Genomic DNA, 19,240 nt, shown 5'->3' on the forward strand with positions numbered 1-19,240 from the left:
ACAAGAGGATGTGAAAATCAGGATTAGCTTGATTATTGAAATTATTTTTGGCTCTACATGCATGCTGAAAATAAAAAAAACAATTGAAGAGGAAAATGTCCCAGTTATCACTTTTCTTGTGCTGTCCTGGTAGGAATCACATTTATAGAATCTCAGAGCCTTGCAGGCCATGGGTTATTACTCTGAGATTCTATAAATGTGGTTGCTGTAAGAGATGGCAACAAAGTCACTTTCTCTGAACACATGAACTTATTTTACTATTAACACCCTATCTATAAAAGGGTAATATGCAAATTGATCATCACTCCTTCACAAAGATGGTGGTGCCCAGTCCTCTCAGCCCCGCTGGAGGCTGGCTGCTGAGAGCGGGCAGCATGAACAGTCTGGGGGGATGCTTGCTTTGACACCATGGCCACGGAGGTGGGCGGCGGGGAATACTTGCGGAGAGCCTCTGGGCAGTGAGTGCAGAGAGCTATTGGCACACATATTTGTGCGCAGGGCTACTAGTTCATCTTATAAAGATAAATGTATACTCAGGAGGGGAGCAGTTATCAAGAAAACAGTTACTTATTTTTAAGTTATGGGAGGGACTGAAGTAGCATCTTAGTAAGGCTTGCTGGGAAACCTTGGCTTTTTTCTGAATCCTGCCATGTTGCCCTAGCACTCCATGATGTCCAACCTGCTGGCCCCATGTTCTCTTTACCCAGTATCTACTTGTTTTGTCACAATCAAAATATGTTCTGACTCTATCTTCAAATCTCCTGTGGTACATTCTTGTTCTGTTTATTAGGGGTATTTGTCATTGGCAAAAGTGTAGATATAACGTACATGCAATAGATTTCAATTACTAGTATTTTAGTTCATTATACACATTAATACTCAGACTTCAGCCTCAAGAAGTACTTAAGATTGAGACTTTATGTTAACTAATATAATATGCGTTGAATGGAAGGTTTAAAAGCACATTCAGCACAAGCATGCATGATTTCACAGAGGTCTTCCCAAAGCACATGGCTTCAATTCATACATGAAATCCAAGTAAAACTCACAAATGTTCACTCCTTCGTAACAGATGGTGAGCCTGGACCAGTTCACATGGGCTGACCCTTTCTGGTATGTTTTCAAGTCTGCGTTAGCAAACCTTCCCATGTGTTTCCTGCCCAGCTCCCATGCTGTCTTTCTTTTGGTGTCCCCATTGGAATATGAATATAAATAATGAAAGTCCATATTTCCTTAAATTTTCTATGCCTCCCACCCCTCTCCCCACTAGTGGTCTAAGGCAGGGGTCCTCAAACTTTTTAAAGTGGGGGCCAGATCACGGTCCCTCAGAGAGCTGGAGGGCCGGACTATATGAACTACTAATTCCTACTGTAACACCTCGGCTGTGCTCACTGCCCAAAAAACCTGGCGGGCCAGATCAGACTCCTCTGCGGGCCACATGTGGCCCGCGGGCAGTAGTTTGAAGACCCTTGGTCTAAGGCATGCATTCTGAGGAAGCAGTCTGTGAAAATGGGCAAGGTAAACAGGTCCTTCCAAGAGAAATCCTCACCAACTGAATGAGCACTAGCAATCCCGGGAGTGGAAGTGTATGGGTTGTTCTTATATAGTGCCGCTGTCAGTGTAGTCAACAGAAGGTTCAAAGACTGGATGGACCCTTTGGGTAAAAATGACAATGGAGCAGAAAACCAGAAGACTTCAGAGGGCAAGGCTCTTTGTGTGCTGACATAAAAGATAAGCTTCATTGTTCACCTCATTTTCCCTCAGCCTCGGTCTCTTTTCTGAGACACATGATGAAAAGGATGGCCTTTATCCAAGGAAAGAATGTAATGACACCTCAGTTAATCAGGAAAATGGGAAGGATGAGCTATTAACTGAGAATTAAAGGAAAAAGTAATTTTTTCTTACTTCAATCTATAATAAATATATATTTTTGAATTTTTTATTTTACTTTTCCCATCAACATTTATCCCCTTAACACCATCTGCCACTTCCACCCCCTCACCGTCCTTTCACCCATGTCTCAATCACCATGCTTTCTATTCTTCATATATGTTTTTATTGAATCTTTTAGAGAGAGAGGAAGGGGGAGAGAGAGAGAGAGAGAGAGAGAGAGAGAGAGAGAGAGAGCGCGAGAGCGAGAACGAACATTCATCAGCTACCTCCCTCAGGGATTTAGCCCCAAACCTGGGTATGTGCCTTGACCTGGAATCGAACTAGGGACCTCTTGGTGCACAGAGGAGAGTCACTCAACAGAACCACAGAACCATGCAGGCCAGGGCATCGCCACACTTTAAAACTGCATTTCACTTTTTCATTTTGTTTGTGGGGGAGTCATGCTTAATGCTTGTCCTTTAGAATGTTATAAAGTGGTGTATGGATAAAGTGGTGTAGTGTTCAAAGAATTTGAAAAATATTTGGCAACTCACAGCTCAATTGTATCTTCATATCTCTAACACATTTTTATTCTGCTGTCATTTTTATGCTGTGTAATTTCCTCAGGACCACTAAGTGACTAGAGTAACTTCAACGTTAGTGTGTGTGTGTGTGTGTGTGTGTGTGTGTGTGTGTGTGTTGCTTTTGATACAATTGAGCCATTTTATTTTTAAAGCAAATAAAGTCTTTCAGGAGCTCCCAACTAAACTCCTTTCTTCCATCTCACTGGCTAGAATTAGATACCATGCCTGTCCTACATTAGCCCTTGGGGAAAGAAATTGGATTGGGTTAAACAAACAGAATCGACTCAGTGAGGCTCAAAAGAAGTCCAGAACCGCTCACCCCTACACTAGGCCACAATTCTAGAGAATAGAGTTCTGATGGCAGAGACTCTCAGGAAGGGACAGACAGTTGTGTCTGCCACAGCAGGGGAAGTAACTTTATTTTATTTTATTTTTTATGAACTGGTCACTTCTGATTTTCTTGATATATAAGGGTACATTTTTTTTTCTAGTTCTGACAACCCCAAAGACAAATCTATCCCTTAAGTCTTAGAGCCTTTAATATGCTAAGGTACCTGGTGTCTCTCCAAGAGAGGGGTAAAGCCAGCAGTATTTCACAAATAATAAAACTGCTCATTATTTAAAACAATGCAATTATTTTTCAAGGCATTCTTTCTGGGATGAATGTCTTTATGAGTGCGGTTCAGAAACTGCTCTCCTGAATTATTAGTCTGAACCCATTTCATAGTATATATTTTATAGTGGTCATAATGCCTTCAAGATTGCCTCTTTTAAGTACTATAAATTATAAGAGAAATTTGTCAAGTAGCAGGTTTTAAAATGAATGTTAGTAAAATGAATGGCCCTGTAAAATAAGAATAGTAAAATGTCTGGATGGTGGGGTCACTGGAAAATTCTTTCAAACTTGCATTATGTTTAAAATGTTTCATGAGAGTTGAGAAATAGTAACCACAATAAAACAAAGAATAGCTTTTATGTATATGACCAAAAAGACAGTGATAATACACACTGCAACACACACACACACACACACACACACACACACTGAGTGGCCAGATTATGATTTCTGAACGTATAATAATGTGGCCACTCAGTGTGTGTGTGTGTGTGTGTGTGTGTGTGTGTGTGTGTGTGTGTGTATTAGAAGCCTGGTGCATGAATTTGTGCATGGGTGGGGTCTGGCCAGCCTGGCCAGGGGGAGGGGACATGGGCAGTTGGCTGGCCTGCCTGCTGGTCAAATGCCTGGTCGAGGGGACAATTTGCATATTAGCCTTTTATTATATAGGCTAAACTGTTATATAACTGAAGAGCTATGTGGAAAAGATAAATTTTTATTTATTTTTCATACTGTATACCAAAATACATTTTAAGTGGATCAGGTATATATCTTTAAAAAACAGATTCTAGAAGAAAACATGGATCTCCTATACTCTGAGAATGGGGACATTTCTTTCCAAACATGACTGAAAATCCAGAAGCAATAATAATAAAAGAAACCGATAATTTAAAAAAACACACACACAATTTTTACCTAATGTAATTTTATTTTTAAAAGAAATACCTAAATTTAAAAAAAAATTACAAACTGGGAAAAATAGCTGTACTTAATCTCAAGGAATTAATATGTTTAAATAATAAAAAACCTTTAAAGATAGTGAAATGACCAACTTTTTACAACAATTGGCTAAGTCTGTGGTTGGCAAACTGTGGCTGGCAAGCCAGATGCGGCTCGTGAGCCAAGGTTTGCAGCTCTGTTGACTAATGAGTTTGCCGACCACTGGACTAAATTACAGACAGAAAAATAAATACAATGGCTCTTTTAAAGGAAGATGTGCAATTTCCCCCAAAATAAGAAAATTTCCAATAAAAATACACTTGTAGCATCTTTTTTCATGTCTGATTAAAGATGATACAAGTTTGACAATACACTTGGGTGGCTAGGTGGTAGGGAAATGAACACACTCATCTTTTGCCTGTGGGAAAGCAAGATGGTACAAACCTGTTAAAGAGCAATCTGCCAATAATTAGCAAAAACACATATGAATTTACTCTTTAACAATGCAGCCTCACTTCTCAGAATCTATCACCAAAATACCCAGACAAAAAGTGAAAAGCACATATTTGCCCAAGGATGTTCATTACATTACATTATTTAGACTGTTTGTTAGACATGATTGTTTTTCTGAAAATGTTATCTGCATACCATGGGATAAAATGAATGAATAATCATAATGGTATCATTAAGAATGAACATTTTTCTCTGAAAAAGGGGAAGTAGTGGTGTTAGAAAACGCCCTCTAGTCCTGGTTTGAATTGAAAGTAGCAGTGGGAATTCATGAGGAATTTTACCTTAAAAAAGAAAATTCCTAGTCTAACCCTTGCCTGTGTGGCCCAGTTGGTTGGGTGTCATCCTGTGCACCAAAAGGTTGCCAGTTCAATTCCTGGTCAGGGCACAAGTTTGGGTTGTGGGGCTCAATCTTTGGTAGAGGGTGGGCAGGAAGCAGCCAATTGGTATTGCACTCTCACATTGATGTTTCTCTTTTTCCCTCTCCCTTTCTCTCTCTCTAAAAATCAATAAAAACTTCATTTGAAAAAAATCCCTCTCTAAACATGCAGAAAGGCCTAACTCAAGTGACTAGCAGTGAGCATCAGTTGATTGATATTTAAATGTAACAAAAACCACAGAAGGTCTGCATTATAAGATAGTGAAGTGTACTCTGAAAAGGAAAGATGCAAATTCAAGTAAATTTGGGAAAGTCTGAGTTTTCTTCTTGGAAATTATACTTTTTTATAGTAGTAAATGCTCCAAACAATTCTCTGGTAAAGAAGTCTACCACTATGTAACTGTTGGAACCCTTCTCAGGAGAATAAGATGGGGCACAGAATTCCTGTTGTGTCTTCACTACACAAATGCGCTGTGGGAAACAATTTGGGGATTAGCACTGTGAAAGTGGAAGGCGATCGGTGGCTCATTATTTCTCATGGAGGGACAAGAGGTCTGAAGAGTTCCTGGTACCTTGAACTAAGTGACTGTGTAATTTAATATAACTGTTGTTTAGCATCTGCTGGATACTAAATGCTTTGTTCAGTGTTGGGAATAAGAAAAGAAATGAAAGTCTGGGAGATAGATGTTAGAGCATTAAAATATAGTGCTATTATTAATTTTATAATAAATATTGGAAGTGTTTTGTAAAATCTTCTATTGTGATTGAGGGGCTCAGTGTAGGCTACCATTGAATTGTACCATGGAGAGACAATTAAATTATGATGGGCAAAAGCAAGGGGGAAGGACATTTCTAGCAAAGTAAGGAGCATAAGCAAAGATTGTCTAACATTGGAGTTTATGATGTATTCAGGAAAAAAGATAGCCATACTTGTCTGGAACAACAATAAAAAAGTACCTGTCTGGAACAACGATAAAAAAAAGTGTACCTGTCTGGCAATAAAAAAAAAAAAATATGTAGGGAAAGCCTAGGGTAGGCTAACATAGGGACAAGGCTTTGGGGCCTGACAAGCCTGAATGGTCATCATTTATATGTCTGTAATTTCTGTAAATGGCCATGGAAAGATGATTTAGTCTGTGTAAGGCTCAGCTTTCCCATCTGGATAATGAGGATAAATAATATTTATCTCACAAAGTGAGGCTAGAAAAAATGTATGCAAAGCTTCCAGCATAGTGGGGTTGGGGACACAATGTCTGTTCTCACTGTTACTAGGCAGATGGGGATGAACATTCTCAGTTGTCAGTGGAAAGGGCTTGGAGGCAATGGAGAGCCGTTGAAGCATTTGGAGAATGGGGATGAAGTGATTAGCTTTGTAGTAGGAAAGATGGACACAGAGGGATGAGTAGATGGAGACATGTGGCATTGCATCCTGATGGGAGATGAGGAGCCCTTAGATAGGGCATTTTTAGTTTGGCCAAAACTGTTCAGTGTATCAGAGGTAGAACTGATGGAACTTGGCAACTCATTAGCTCCATGTACATGTATGTGGTTAATGGGGAGTTAGAGTCAGGAAACAATGAAAAATGATACCAGATTTTTTAGCCCAAGTATCTGACAGTCAACCCAGAAGGTGGATGGAGTAGATATATAGAAGGTAGTGAGTTCCATGTGGAATTTTATTTGTTTTCTATCATTTTCATTTCAGCCTCTGACCTTTCTAGAGTAAGTAAGCTTTAAAGATTTGCATGTAACAGCCCAGCTCCTAATCCCAGTGATCCTTTGATTCTCTGGGACCACCACATTTTGAGTAGTGTAGTGGCAGCTTCTGACATTCGTGTAATAATGATTGGAAAGATTACTGTGATAGGCCCCAAAGTCCACTACTAAAAACTACCTAATATGGTGGTCACACGTGGCTATGTGGCTTGCACTGTCCTAGACCTCATAACATTAATTGCTTTAAGCGTAGTTGAAAATAAAGACAAATTTGGACATTCTACTCAATGCCAATCTTTGTGTGCTTCTTGTTTTCATGTGCAGGACAGGAGAGAATTGGAAAAGATTCCAACTATGAGCAGGAGGGGAAAGTTCAGTTCGTGATTGACGCAGTCTACGCGATGGCTCACGCCCTGCATCACATGAACAAGGATCTCTGTGCCGACTACCGGGGCGTCTGTCCGGAGATGGAGCAAGCTGGGGGCAAGAAGTTGTTGAAGTACATCCGCAACGTTAATTTCAACGGTGAGTCTCCAAACATCGGTGTTTTTGAGGAGTCCTGTGTTGGCGTTCTGCTTTATAAGTTACATATTGAATGATTATTTACTCTTGAGTATGTGTCAAAACCTGGTTGATTATCTAATTTTAAAGATTGAACCAATATATGATGAATGAGTGAGCAGTGAGAGAGTAGTGAGTAAAGGAGTGAATAAATATTTGGGAGAATAGTTTGTCTTCCTTTCCTTAAAATAGGTTTTTATATGAAGTCAAATTCTTCCTCAGTGAATATAAATTCAGAACTGTGAAAAAAAACACATATTTATTAGTTAGTGTACACTATCTCTATAGTTATTTTTGGCTCCCATCTTATAGTATTTACTCAAATACTGTCTTCCTAAAATATTTGCATTCATTTTTTTATTTATTTCCTCACTCTCTTCAGTGTAGTTCTGTTTTTAATTTGCAATCTAGTCAGGTTTATTCATGATTGCATTGAATTTGGTTAACCATGTGATGATTAATTTTGAGGCAGCTTGACTGGGCAAAGTGATGCTCAGGTAGCTGGCAAAGAAGTGCCATTGGGTGCATCTATGAGGGTGTTTCTGGAAGAGATTAGCATTTGACTTGTTGAACTGAGTGAAGGAGAGAGGGCTTTCCCCAAGGTGGGTGGGCTTCCTCCAGCGCCTGAAAAGACCCAGAAGGAAGAAGAAGGGCAAATTCTCTCTCCCTCTGCTCCTGCCCTTAGACATGGGTGCTCCTGCTTCTCAGGCTTCAAGACATATACGGGGCCTTCAGATTCGACCTTAACATGAAGGAAGGTTACAGCAACACTTCTGAGGTCTTATTGCCAAAAATACATGCCCCAATCTAATCATAAGGAAACAGAGGACAAAGTAACTGATTGGTACTCTTCAAAAGTATTCACATAGTGAAAAAGGCCAGAGGAGGAATTGTCCCAGACTGGAAGAGACTAAGGAGACATTACTATTAAATGACGTGTGGGAAAATTAATTGATCCAGAAAAAGGACACTAGTGAGACAATGGAGAAATTTTAATAAAATTTGCAGATGAATTTTAAGTAGTATTATAGCAATACTAGAAGCTGGGTGCACGAAGATCCATGCAAGAATCGGCCTTCCTTTTTCGGTCTGATGGCACCACCTTTGCTCCCACCAGCGCCACCTTTCAGCCTTCTCTCTGTAGACTGTAAGCCAGCACAGGTGTGTAGCAACTTTCTGGCACACAGTAATCATTCCATAAACATGAGTCCTGTGTCTCATCCATAGGGCAACATCTCTGGTCAGAGCCACCTTCCACCTCTTGCCCTGATACAACAATTTGCATATTTCCTCCTTATTGGCTGTGGGTGCCACCATCTTTTCACAGAGTTATGGTCAATTTGCTTATTCCATATTTATTAGATAGGATTAGTTTCCTGGATCAGGTGATTATATTAAGGTGAAAGGAAACCTTCTCTCTTTTTTGCTTATAAGCAACAATCTTCTTAAACCCACAATATTATATCAATCTTCCAGGAGTTCTCTAGTATTTGGATGAAAAGGAACCACACCCTATTTGGGGATCAACAGTTCTCTAGTTTAGATGGAGACAAAATGACTTTGTGTTAAACCAGAAAGTAGTCTAACTACAAATGATCTTATTTTTATAGTTTCTTCCTGATTTTACAGAATCTCCTAAAATATAGAATTCATTTTCCCAGAGACAGACACATGTAAATTTCATTATTTATCAAACACTAAATTCCATTAGCTGGGCCAGTCTCTGGGCTTTGTATTCTGGTTCATAGATATGCATAACCAATCTTACAAGAGTGACCAAAATTACCGTTTTGAGACTGTTCTTGGTGACTCTTCCCCCATTCTTCTTCCAAATAGTTCTCCGTAGAATCATTTTGTCAAAACGGTCTTGTCCATTGATGAGCCAGAGATGCTGAGCTACAGATGAGACACAGGACCCATGTTTATGGAATGATTACTGTGTGCCAGAAAGTGTGCTACATACCTGTGTTGGCTTATTTAATATTTAGGACACCAACATGTGTAGGTACTATTATTCACCCTTTTTTTATAAGGAAACTTCACAGAGAATTAAGAATCATGATAGTCAGAACCACACATCTGGGTAGTGATGCTGCTGCACTGGTCCTTGGGCACCTAACCCCACAGGCTGTCCCTGCAAATGTCTGAGAGGAAGGGCTGACTGCTTCATTTCTGCTTCATCTTAGAGTGGATGCTCTGTGGAAGGTCACAGGCAGCATCAATTGTTTGTTTGTTTTTCTCTTTGTCACCATTGCAATCCTGCCCTGTGGTCCACATAATCACCTTTTCTCTGAGGACTTTTCTCCACTGTAAGGATAGCCAGGAGACCTCTGGCTCCTGAGACACTGTGACATTTGTTGATGGTGGGGCTCAGCAGTTTTATAAAACAGAACCTGGGCTAGATTTAGTTAATGGATTCCATATCACTTTAAGTGAACAGCTATTCATGAAAAGAAATTTGCCATTTTTCACTCATTTAATTTCTTGATTTTTATATAAACACATAAAATACTAGAGAGGAGAAAAATATGTGTTCAAAACTCACAGTTAGCAAATGACAAGAGACAGATCTAGAAAGCAAATCTCTTCTAATCAGTTGTGAAAAATAGCCTTTCTTTAGCATGTTTTAGTAGGGTTTTGATTTTTTTAGCCTCAACTAGGCCTACGTGTTCTCTTCTGTGACTTTACTACAAAACTTTCTGCACCCCTAGGAGTTTTGTTCCAGACCAATAGAGCACAGTTTAATAACTCTGACCCTCACATTTACAAAAGCATCAATTTAGGAAATGATAATAGAATGTCCTGAAAATATTGCTATAGTTTTACCAAGCACTTAACCTCTCCTTGTGATGCACCAAGAGAAAAGATGACTTATTTTATCTTCATCGCTTCTGGCCATGTTTTTCTTTGCATCCCAAATGATGCAATGACCTGAGCTTAAATTTGATTTATGTGGTTATACCTACGTTGGTCCATGTAAGCAGATGTCAATACCTGTAGATGAAAATTTAATAAACTTGTTGCATTGGATTCAACATCTTAGAGAATTGCTATATAATGGCATATTTAATCTGGGATATGTCTGTATCTAGATTTACTAGTTTCCAGAAGACAGATTGGGTTGCAGTATATTTTGTAAAGATGACACATATGTGCTTTATTTATTTATTTAAAATATATTTTATTGATTTTCTTTACTGAGAGGAAGGGAGAGGAGAGAGATGGAGAGCTAGAAACATCAATGAGAGAAAGACATCGACCAGCTGCCTCCTGCACACTCCACACTAGGGATGTGTCCACAACCAATGTACATGCCCTTGACTGGAATCGAACCTGGGTTCTTTCAGTCCGCAGACGGACGCTCTATCCACTGAGCCAAACCCTGCTTTTTTAAAAAATCCTCACAGGAAGATACATTTTTATTTTTTAGAGAAGGAGGAAGAGTGGGAGACATAGAGAGAAACATCAGTTGGCTGCTTCCAACTAGTATAGGCACCGCAGCTAGCGATGGAACCCACAACCTAGGTGTGTTCCCTGACCCAGAATGAAACCTGCAACCTTATGATGTTTGGGATGATGCCCCAACCCACCTGGCCAGGGCCCATGTGCTCTTTTTGAAACATGAAATATGAAGTGAGCTTTCCTTTGTCAAGAGGTGAGCTCTATGTTCCCTCCCCTTGAATCTAAGTGAGCTTGTGACTGATGTAGAAGTGACACAATGTGACTTCTAAGGCACACAAGTGAAGAAGCTTCTGCCTCATTCTCTCAGGACATTTGTATTGCAGACACAGCTACCATGTTGGGAGGAAGCCAAATAGATAGGCCACATGTGGGTGTTCCTACCACAGCCCCAGCTAAGGTCCCAGCTGACAGCTGGCAGCAACTGTGAAGCATGTGGGCTTCAAGCTGCCCAGCTGAGATGAGGGGGCCATAGGTGCTGTCCCCAAGCCCTGCCCAAATTGCAAAATATGGGTTGTTATTATTTGGAGCACAAAGGTCTAGGGTAGTGTGTGAGCAGAGCTAGATAAGTGAAATACAAATCAGTGCCATGTTTCTGGAATCTGTACATGGGGTAGGAAAGTGAGAACAGGGAACTTGTAAATACCTTGATGCAGGGGACTGTTTGGACACCTAAGCAATCTAGATCCTAGGTCCTTCTCTACCAGGAAGAAAGGGCACCATTCAGATACTCTGACCCAATAGAGATTTCAGACTTGAGTATGTCCTGTCAATCCAGCCTTTCACTATCCCATCTTGTCTAGAGACCCTGTTTCCACTACCTCAGTTCACTGGCATCCCAGTCCTGACAGCTGGAGACATTTCTACAGATGACCACTTCTTCTTTGATAATTTCTTTCTCTGGACCGCTGTGATCCCCCCCCCTTTTTTATATGGTGGTGGGCAAAAGTAGGTTTATACTTGAAAGTATTTAAAAGTTTATTCTTGTATTATTAAGTATTGTATTTTTAAAAAATTATTGATTGATTTGAGAGAGAGAGAGAGAGAGAGAGAGAGAGAGAGAGAGAGGAAGTGGGAGAGAGAAACAGAGAAATATCAATTTGTTTTCCACTTATCTATGCATTTATTGGTTACTTCTTCTATGTGTCCTGACCTGATACGAACCCTCAATCTTGGCATGTGGGGATGACCAGCTAACCAACTGACAACCCGGCCAGTGCTAATTATTGTATAAATATTTGTATTATGTAACCTACTTTTGTCCACCCCTGTATAGAATTCATTGAACATAATTCCCTTATTTTCTCTTTTAAAAAAATCCAGGGAAGCTGTTAAAAAGTATTGTGGAAATAATAATCCATTAGCTTTAGAGAATCCATCAGAAAGGTCAAAACCACATACACTATTACAAGTCATCACTTAGATAAAGTGTTCCGCTCTTCTGTCTTAATTTTTAAAGCATGAACTTTAATGATAATGGAAAGGGCATGGCACGAGGCATTTTGCCTAACAAAGATTGTAGGACGAGAGAGCCATTAGATAGTGTGTCCCATTCTGGTGAATATTTAGGGGGTGAGCCTGAAATCTTTCGGAGCCCCAGGCCTCCCATATTCTTCTCTCCTCTGGAAGACAATGAAAAGCTCATCGTATTGCATAATGACTAGAAGTTATACAATTACAGGAGATCCTAGTACCCAATGTGAAAGCAAAGAAAGGTGAGTATGTGAATATCACTGTCTTTCTGCAAAATGATAGGGTTATTTTCTGGCTGATAACATGTAAAATGCGGACTTTGTTTGTTCTTCGTATATACTTGGAAGGCTCACTGTAGAAAGCCAATATTAAAAACTTCTCTTTGTTCGTTTTCCTCCGTCTGTACTGGAAAGGCTCCTATGATTCCTATATAAAGAGCTTCAGAGATCCTATTGGGATACAGCGGGTGCCTTCATGGGCTCTGTGGGTAGTTTCTAGGTACAATTTTGATTAAACAAATTGATGTGTTGCTTTTGGACAAACAGACTCAGCCAGTGGCTCAAGGTGGGGAGACCACACCTGCGTAACCCATAGATCACGCCCTCTCTCTCAGTGGGCTCTAGCCTGCTGTTTGGAAAATGGAAGATGCTTATCTTGATGGAGAAATTGAAATTAGGTGCCCATTAGGAGAGTCAGCTTTAGCGCATTGGAAAGTGTGGGTATCTGAAGGCATGTGTTCTGGTCCTGAGATATCAGCCAATAAAACAATGGTAAAAATAAAAACAACTATATGTCCTAGCCAATTTGGCTCAGTGGATAGAGCGTTGAAGAGTGATGCAGTCCGAAGAGTGATGGGATCAATTCCAGTCTAGGGCATGTACCTCAGTTGCAGGCTCCTCTGTTTCCCCATTCCTGGTTGAGGTGTGTGCAGGAAGCCACTCGCTCTCTTTGGTTATGACCCCTGCCTCCATCACTCCAATCTCCTGTTTTCATCTTCCCATCTCCTTCCTCCTTTGACTCCTGCTGCCTCTCACTTCTAAGGGCCATTATAATTATACTGGATCCACCCAGATTGTCCAGGACAATCCCCCCTGCCCCACATGATCCTTAATGCCATCAATGAAAAAACCCTTTGGCCCCGAATGGTAACAACCACAGGTTCTGGAGATTAGGACATGGTCTGACTTGGGGAACCATTATTCAGGCTACCACAGCTCTATTTTTTTTTAGTTTAGTACTAGAAATATCATAAAATCCTGTGCCTAATAGTTGTAAGATGGTGTGGAGTTCTTTAGCTGCCTCCACATTCCTCTGATAATGTTGGACAAACCCTCCCCATGGGAGTCACTTTCAGCACAGGATTGCAGTCTTGTCTGCCTCTTATTCTTCTGATTGGACCTTTTCTGGGACTCCCTTCCTGTGTTGAGTAATCACTTGTGTGTGGCCTGTTTCACCATCTTGCCTGCTTCCTAAGTGCTGGCATCTATTCCTACCTTTAAGTACTGCCTCCCTTCAGTTCACATGCTTTTGCTTTTCACGTAGATCATTAATGTAAATGCCGCCATAGCCCAAATGCTGCAGAGGCTAATGATTTTGTTAGCCAGGTGCAGAGCTCTGCCACCATGAGTCTTAAATTTACAACCAGAATTCACAACAGTGCTTCATCCTCCTCTCCCAAAATAGCCAAATGAACTTCTGTTCCCAGTAATTTTATTTCAGCTTGTAAACTCCCTGTAAGCTTCCTTGTAAAAGGCAGGGACTAGAGCACTGTTTGTTCTGAGGACTATCCAGTGTGAACCTGACAGCAGAGCAGAGATCAGCCTCATGGCTGAGACCACCCACCTCTATCCTGTTTCCGGCGAATCCAAGGGAGAGAAACTGCATCCAGTGACCAAACTTTTGGCGATTCCTATGTAACTGTTCCTGAAACTAACCCAAATTCACCAGTTTTCATTCTCTGTATGTGGCTTGCCAATTGCTCCATGGGATTGATTATTAAGGAACTTTTTGTTCATATCCCACTTTCAAAGATATATATTAATATATATATATATATATATATATATATATATATATATATATATTCTTTTCTTTCTCTTTATTTTTCACTCTCTTGCTTTCTATCTCTCTAGCATACTCTAAACAAATCTATTGGTTTCCTCTTAAAATGAACATTTTAGTCATGTGAGGTTCAAATGAAAGATTGAGAAATAAATTAATATTTATAAAACACATGTCAGGCACACTGCTAAGCATTTTACACTGTACATCATATAAAGTAATATTATATAATAAAGAGCTAATATGCTAATTAAACTGGACAGCAGAACAACCTTCCTGACAACCAGTGGGCTGGGTGGCAGGGCCCCGGGGCCACAAGGCAGCCTGGACTGCCAGGGCCGGGGCAGCTGGGCCTGCAAAATTCATGCATCAGGCCTCTAGTTTAGAAATAATCACCCAAAAAAATTATAAATGTAATCAGTATCCGAGTACCTTTTAAGTAAACTTTTTTGCTTGTTTGCTTTTTTTTTTTTTTTTTTTTTTTTTTTGTGTGTGTGTGTGTGTGTGTGTTTTGTTTTGTTTTAAATCTGGCATGTCCCTTTTAAGTTTATGTATTTGTTTATTATTTTACAAATGTCTCTTTATGATCACAATTTAGGTGGTTGGAGTCTAAACAATAATAATTAATTATAATGAACTTGAAGTACTCTAGAAAGTCATTTATTTTTATTCTCCACAATAAAAATATTAGAGTGAAATATTAAGAAATACTGAGAAACAGAACTGCTCATAAAAAGAGGCCGTTTGTTTCCCCACCTCCTGTCAATAGCATCTGTCGGCCCCAGTGGTAGCTTACCCTGAGCCTTCAAGACCATTTTTGGGGAACCTGGTAAACAATGGGGTTATGTACTAGCTACGTTGTCCATTAGCAGGTCTCTGGACCATCACCAGTGGCATAAGAGATGGAAGGAATCTTGCTTCACTCTAAAATCTGTCACTGCCTTGCCTTCTGCAGGGAGCGCTGGCACCCCGGTCATGTTTAACAAGAACGGAGATGCCCCGGGGCGGTACGACATCTTTCAGTACCAGACAACCAACACCACGAACCCCGGCTACCGTCTGATTGGACAGTGGACAGATGAACTTCAGCTCAATGTGAGTTCTGTTTTGTCCTCTTCCTTTGCTTGTGTGATACATGAATGGGCTTTTGATCTGCTCAATAGACAAATGGTTTTGTTTGCTTGTGTATACATGAGTCAACAGGCGACCTGTTAACAGGCATCAGCAGGGACTGGTAATAATACAACATTGAGAGTGATGGTGTTGATGATGATAAAGATGATGACAGGAAACATCTGTGGAGTTCCTTTCAGATGTTATACTAGCACTGATGGGACTGATCTCATTTAATCTGAGGCTTGGATTGCTTAACAATCAAATTAGTAGATAATACTTAATACTTCCACAAGATCTCTTTGTCAGACCTACCTTCCTCCCTTCTTCCCTTCCTCCCCTACTTCCTTCTTCCTTTCATTCTTCCCCTCCTTTCTCCCTTCCTCTAGCCTTCTTCCCTGCCTTCCTTCTTTCCTTCCTATTTAGTGGTATATTTCTGTCTCTTGTAATGCATTTTAGTGAGTTGCTTTGTTTTCTGTTGAGATTTTCAGGCTAATTGGAGCTTGATCCATTTCTATAACCTCTCCCTCTTCTGGTAGAATGTGACCTTAAGTAAGCAGCCACTTCCTTGTATGAGGTTATGCCCAAGTGCGCCTGGCAGTGGCTATGAGTAGCTCATCTGATACTATTAGGTTAACTTGCTGAGTAAAGGACAAGCTTCTGGAGTCTTCGGGATGAAGGAGATGGAATGGGATTCACTGTAGGCTTTGGGCTGAGTTGAATGAGTAAAGCAGGTTTATGGAGGCTGGAGCCCATTTTGCTTTGGATTCTCTTAGGGAGTAGAAATAGTTTCATGGTTGTTATCTAGGAGATGGAAGGATGAAAGATAGGTGAGAGCTGTCATTAACAAAAAAACAGCAAGTACTTATGTGAATGGAAAAAGGGACAGTTTAGTTATTTTTGTGGTTGCAGAGTATCCTTGTTTCTGTCTAGTTTCAAACATGATGGCAGAACCATCTTGTTCCACCACAGAAATGGAGTGGCCTTGTCTGATTAACTTTTACATTTTGCTGAGATTGTTTATGTTCTATTTGAATTTGCCTGCCCAGCTGTTAGCTGATAACTGCAGAGCCACTTTTTCTTAATATTTTAAGTTGAGCATGTAACAGTGTGCTTCTAATAATAGTTACAATGCTTATTTGGAATTACTAGTTTTAAATAAATATACTAACTTTCCCAGGGAATGAAGAACATAGGCTGGCCATCTCCACCCTGGCCGAGCCCAGCACACCTGGAGTTCAGTGCACCATGCATCCCTACATTTCCTTCCCTCCCAAGAGGGAATGCAATCGGCCTGCCCACAGCCTGATTGCTGGGGTCCTGGAGCCTGGGAAGTGGAATGGGGTGGGACAGAAGTTGGAGAAGTAGGTACACTACAGGGTCTCTGCTGAGATGCACTGGGCTGGGTTATATTTCAACAGGTTCTGTAGCAGGCCTCTCCCTGTGGCATTGAACTTGGGGATGATGTTCACCAGGGGTGCTATGGCTGGGTACTTTGGATAGGGCTTCCTAGGTTCGTAAATATACATGGAAATCACAGTAAATAGAAACATACAATGTTTTTGTTTTTTTTTTTCCAGCAGGGCCCTGCATTATTCGAGGTTCTTTAGAGAAATAGAACTGATGATAGATAGACAGACAGATAGGCAGATAGACAAATGGATAGATAATTAGGAATTGGCTTTTATGAAGGCTGAGAATTTCTGAGATGTCCAGTCAGCAAGCTGGAGATCCAAGTGAGCCAATGGTGTAAGTTCCAGTCTGAGTCCAAAGGCAGGAGAAGACTGATGTCTAAGCTCAAAAACAGGCAGGGAAAGACAGGATTCTCTCTTACTCAGTCTTTGTGTTCTATCAGATCTTCAGTTTCAATTGAGTCCCTCTCACAATGGAAAAAGCAATCTACTTTATTCAGTTTGCCAATTAAAATGTTCATCTCACCCAGGAACACCCTCACAGAAATACCCAGAATCACGCTTAACCAAATACCAGGGTACCCCATTGTCCTGTCAATATGATGCATATAATGAACTAGCATAGGCCCTATCCTGGTAATTCCTTCTAATCTCTCTCCCAAAGCTGAAATGATGGCCTTATCAATGTACATCTTACTGTGTGCTATAGAAATTATTTCTGAGCATAAGTCTTGAAGTGGAATATGGAATTGATGTCTTGAGGACAATGGGTGTGGTTTATAGTTTCTAAGAATGGAGGATTGTGCATAGGGATAAGTGGTTGGTGAAGTCACCACAGCCAATTACTTCATTTGCACCTCACCCTGCCTGGCTCTGCTTGTACCTGTCTAGTTGTCCCTCTCCTGAGGTCCATCATCCAGGGGAGCAGACAGGAAGGTGAGGTCCAGAGGATTGTGATCTGGCATCCGAGAATGGATGGTGCTGGACAGCAAGTGCCAGCCATGGCTGGGATGAATGCTAAGGGCTAAAACCAAACAAGAAGCTAAAAGCATCCTGAACTGAAGGCACTTTTTCCACACAAAAGAGAAAAGCAAAACAAACAAACAACCAACCAAATCCTAATAGGTGAGCCCAAAGGGTAGTAATTCAAAACACAATCAGAACAGCATAACCTGCTGACAGACCCATAGTGTTTTGTTAGTGGGTGCTGTCTGAATAATTCCAAGATGCGTTAGCCAGAACTGAAGGTCTGTGGCAAGAAGTGAACTGCTCAGGTCTATTGTGAGACGCGGGAGACTAAACAATACATGAATCTTTCCTTACACAACCCCTGAATCAGTGATAAATCCCTGGCATGTGTAATTTGCCCATGTACACAAGAATCCCCAACCAATATTCAGCAACTTCAGACATTACCTGGCATTTTGAAAGCAAACTATCTTTAAGAACTAACATCAGCCGAGACCGGTTTGGCTCAATGGATAGAGCTTCGGCTTGGGGACCAAAGGGACCCGGGCTCGATTCCGGTCAAGGGCATGTACCTTGGTTGCGGGCATATCCCCAGTAAGGGATGTGCAAGAGGCAGCTGATCGATGACTCTCTCTCATCGATGTTTCTGGCTCTCTGTCTCTCTCCCTTCCTCTCTGTTCAAAATCAATAATATATATATATATATATATATATATATATATATATATAAATATATATATATTATATATATAATATATAAATATTATATATTTTATATATATATATATATATATATATATATATATATATATATATATAAAAGAACTAACATCAACAGTGATTTTATTTGTTTTGTATTTTATCCTGCATAAGAAACCATTCAACAAGTTTTTGTTTGGTGGTGTTTTTGGTTAAAAGTATCTCTCATGTGATAAGCATTATGAGAAACAGTGGGTACACAGTGGAGAACAAAACAAAAGTCCCTGTTCTCAGATATTCAATGGTCTAGGGCTGTGGTTGGCAAACTGCAGGTCACGAGCCACATGCGGCTCTTTGGCCCCTTGAGTGTGGCTCTTCCACAAAATACCACAGCCTGGGCGAGTCTATTTTGAAGAAGTGGCGTTAGAAGAAGTTTAAGTTTAAAAATTTGGCTCTCAAAAGAAATTTCAATCGTTGTACTATTGATGTTTGGCTCTGTTAACTAATGAGTTTGCCAACCACTGGTCTAGGAATGGAGTTAGGTGGTAAACTAGTAAGTAGATTTGTATATGGAAATTCCAAAATATAATAGGAGTGTAGAATGGGTGTGGAGAAGGACCTACTGGATGAGAAGCAGACAATGTGAGGAGTATGAGGCTTCCACCCAGCAAGAAGGCTGACATGGGGATAATGGCATGACTAGGGTGTTGTGTCCATGCCAACAGGAGCCAGGCCAAGAGACATCTTGAGAGTTTAAGAAAGTTTTATTACATTTTCTCACAGCGAGCTGAGACCAGTATATCGGTGTCAGCATCGAGTGAGTATTTATGTTCTCTTTTATAGGGACTGGGTCAGGGTTGCACCAGCTAGCTGGAGT

The 19,240-nt window shown here is 40.5% G+C and overlaps 1 protein-coding gene across 8 annotated transcripts in view; it reads left to right on the forward strand.

The window, feature by feature from the left end:
• GRM7 (glutamate metabotropic receptor 7) overlaps positions 1–19,240 on the forward strand; it is a 732,546-nt gene that overhangs the window by 470,811 nt on the left and 242,495 nt on the right. For all 8 annotated transcript variants that reach the window (XR_014796613.1, XR_014796614.1, XM_084901928.1 and 5 more), the window contains exons 6-7: positions 6,941–7,141; positions 15,126–15,265. Coding sequence is in view for 6 of the 8 variants with exons in the window: in XM_084901928.1 (XP_084758054.1) it covers positions 6,941–7,141; positions 15,126–15,265 (341 nt within the window). In the remaining 2 variants the exon portion in view is untranslated. The remainder of the gene's footprint in view (positions 1–6,940; positions 7,142–15,125; positions 15,266–19,240) is intronic.

This window comes from Pipistrellus hanaki (assembly GCF_964339955.1).
Source record: "Pipistrellus hanaki genome assembly, chromosome: 13".
In the NCBI taxonomy this organism is placed as follows: domain Eukaryota; kingdom Metazoa; phylum Chordata; class Mammalia; order Chiroptera; family Vespertilionidae; genus Pipistrellus; species Pipistrellus hanaki.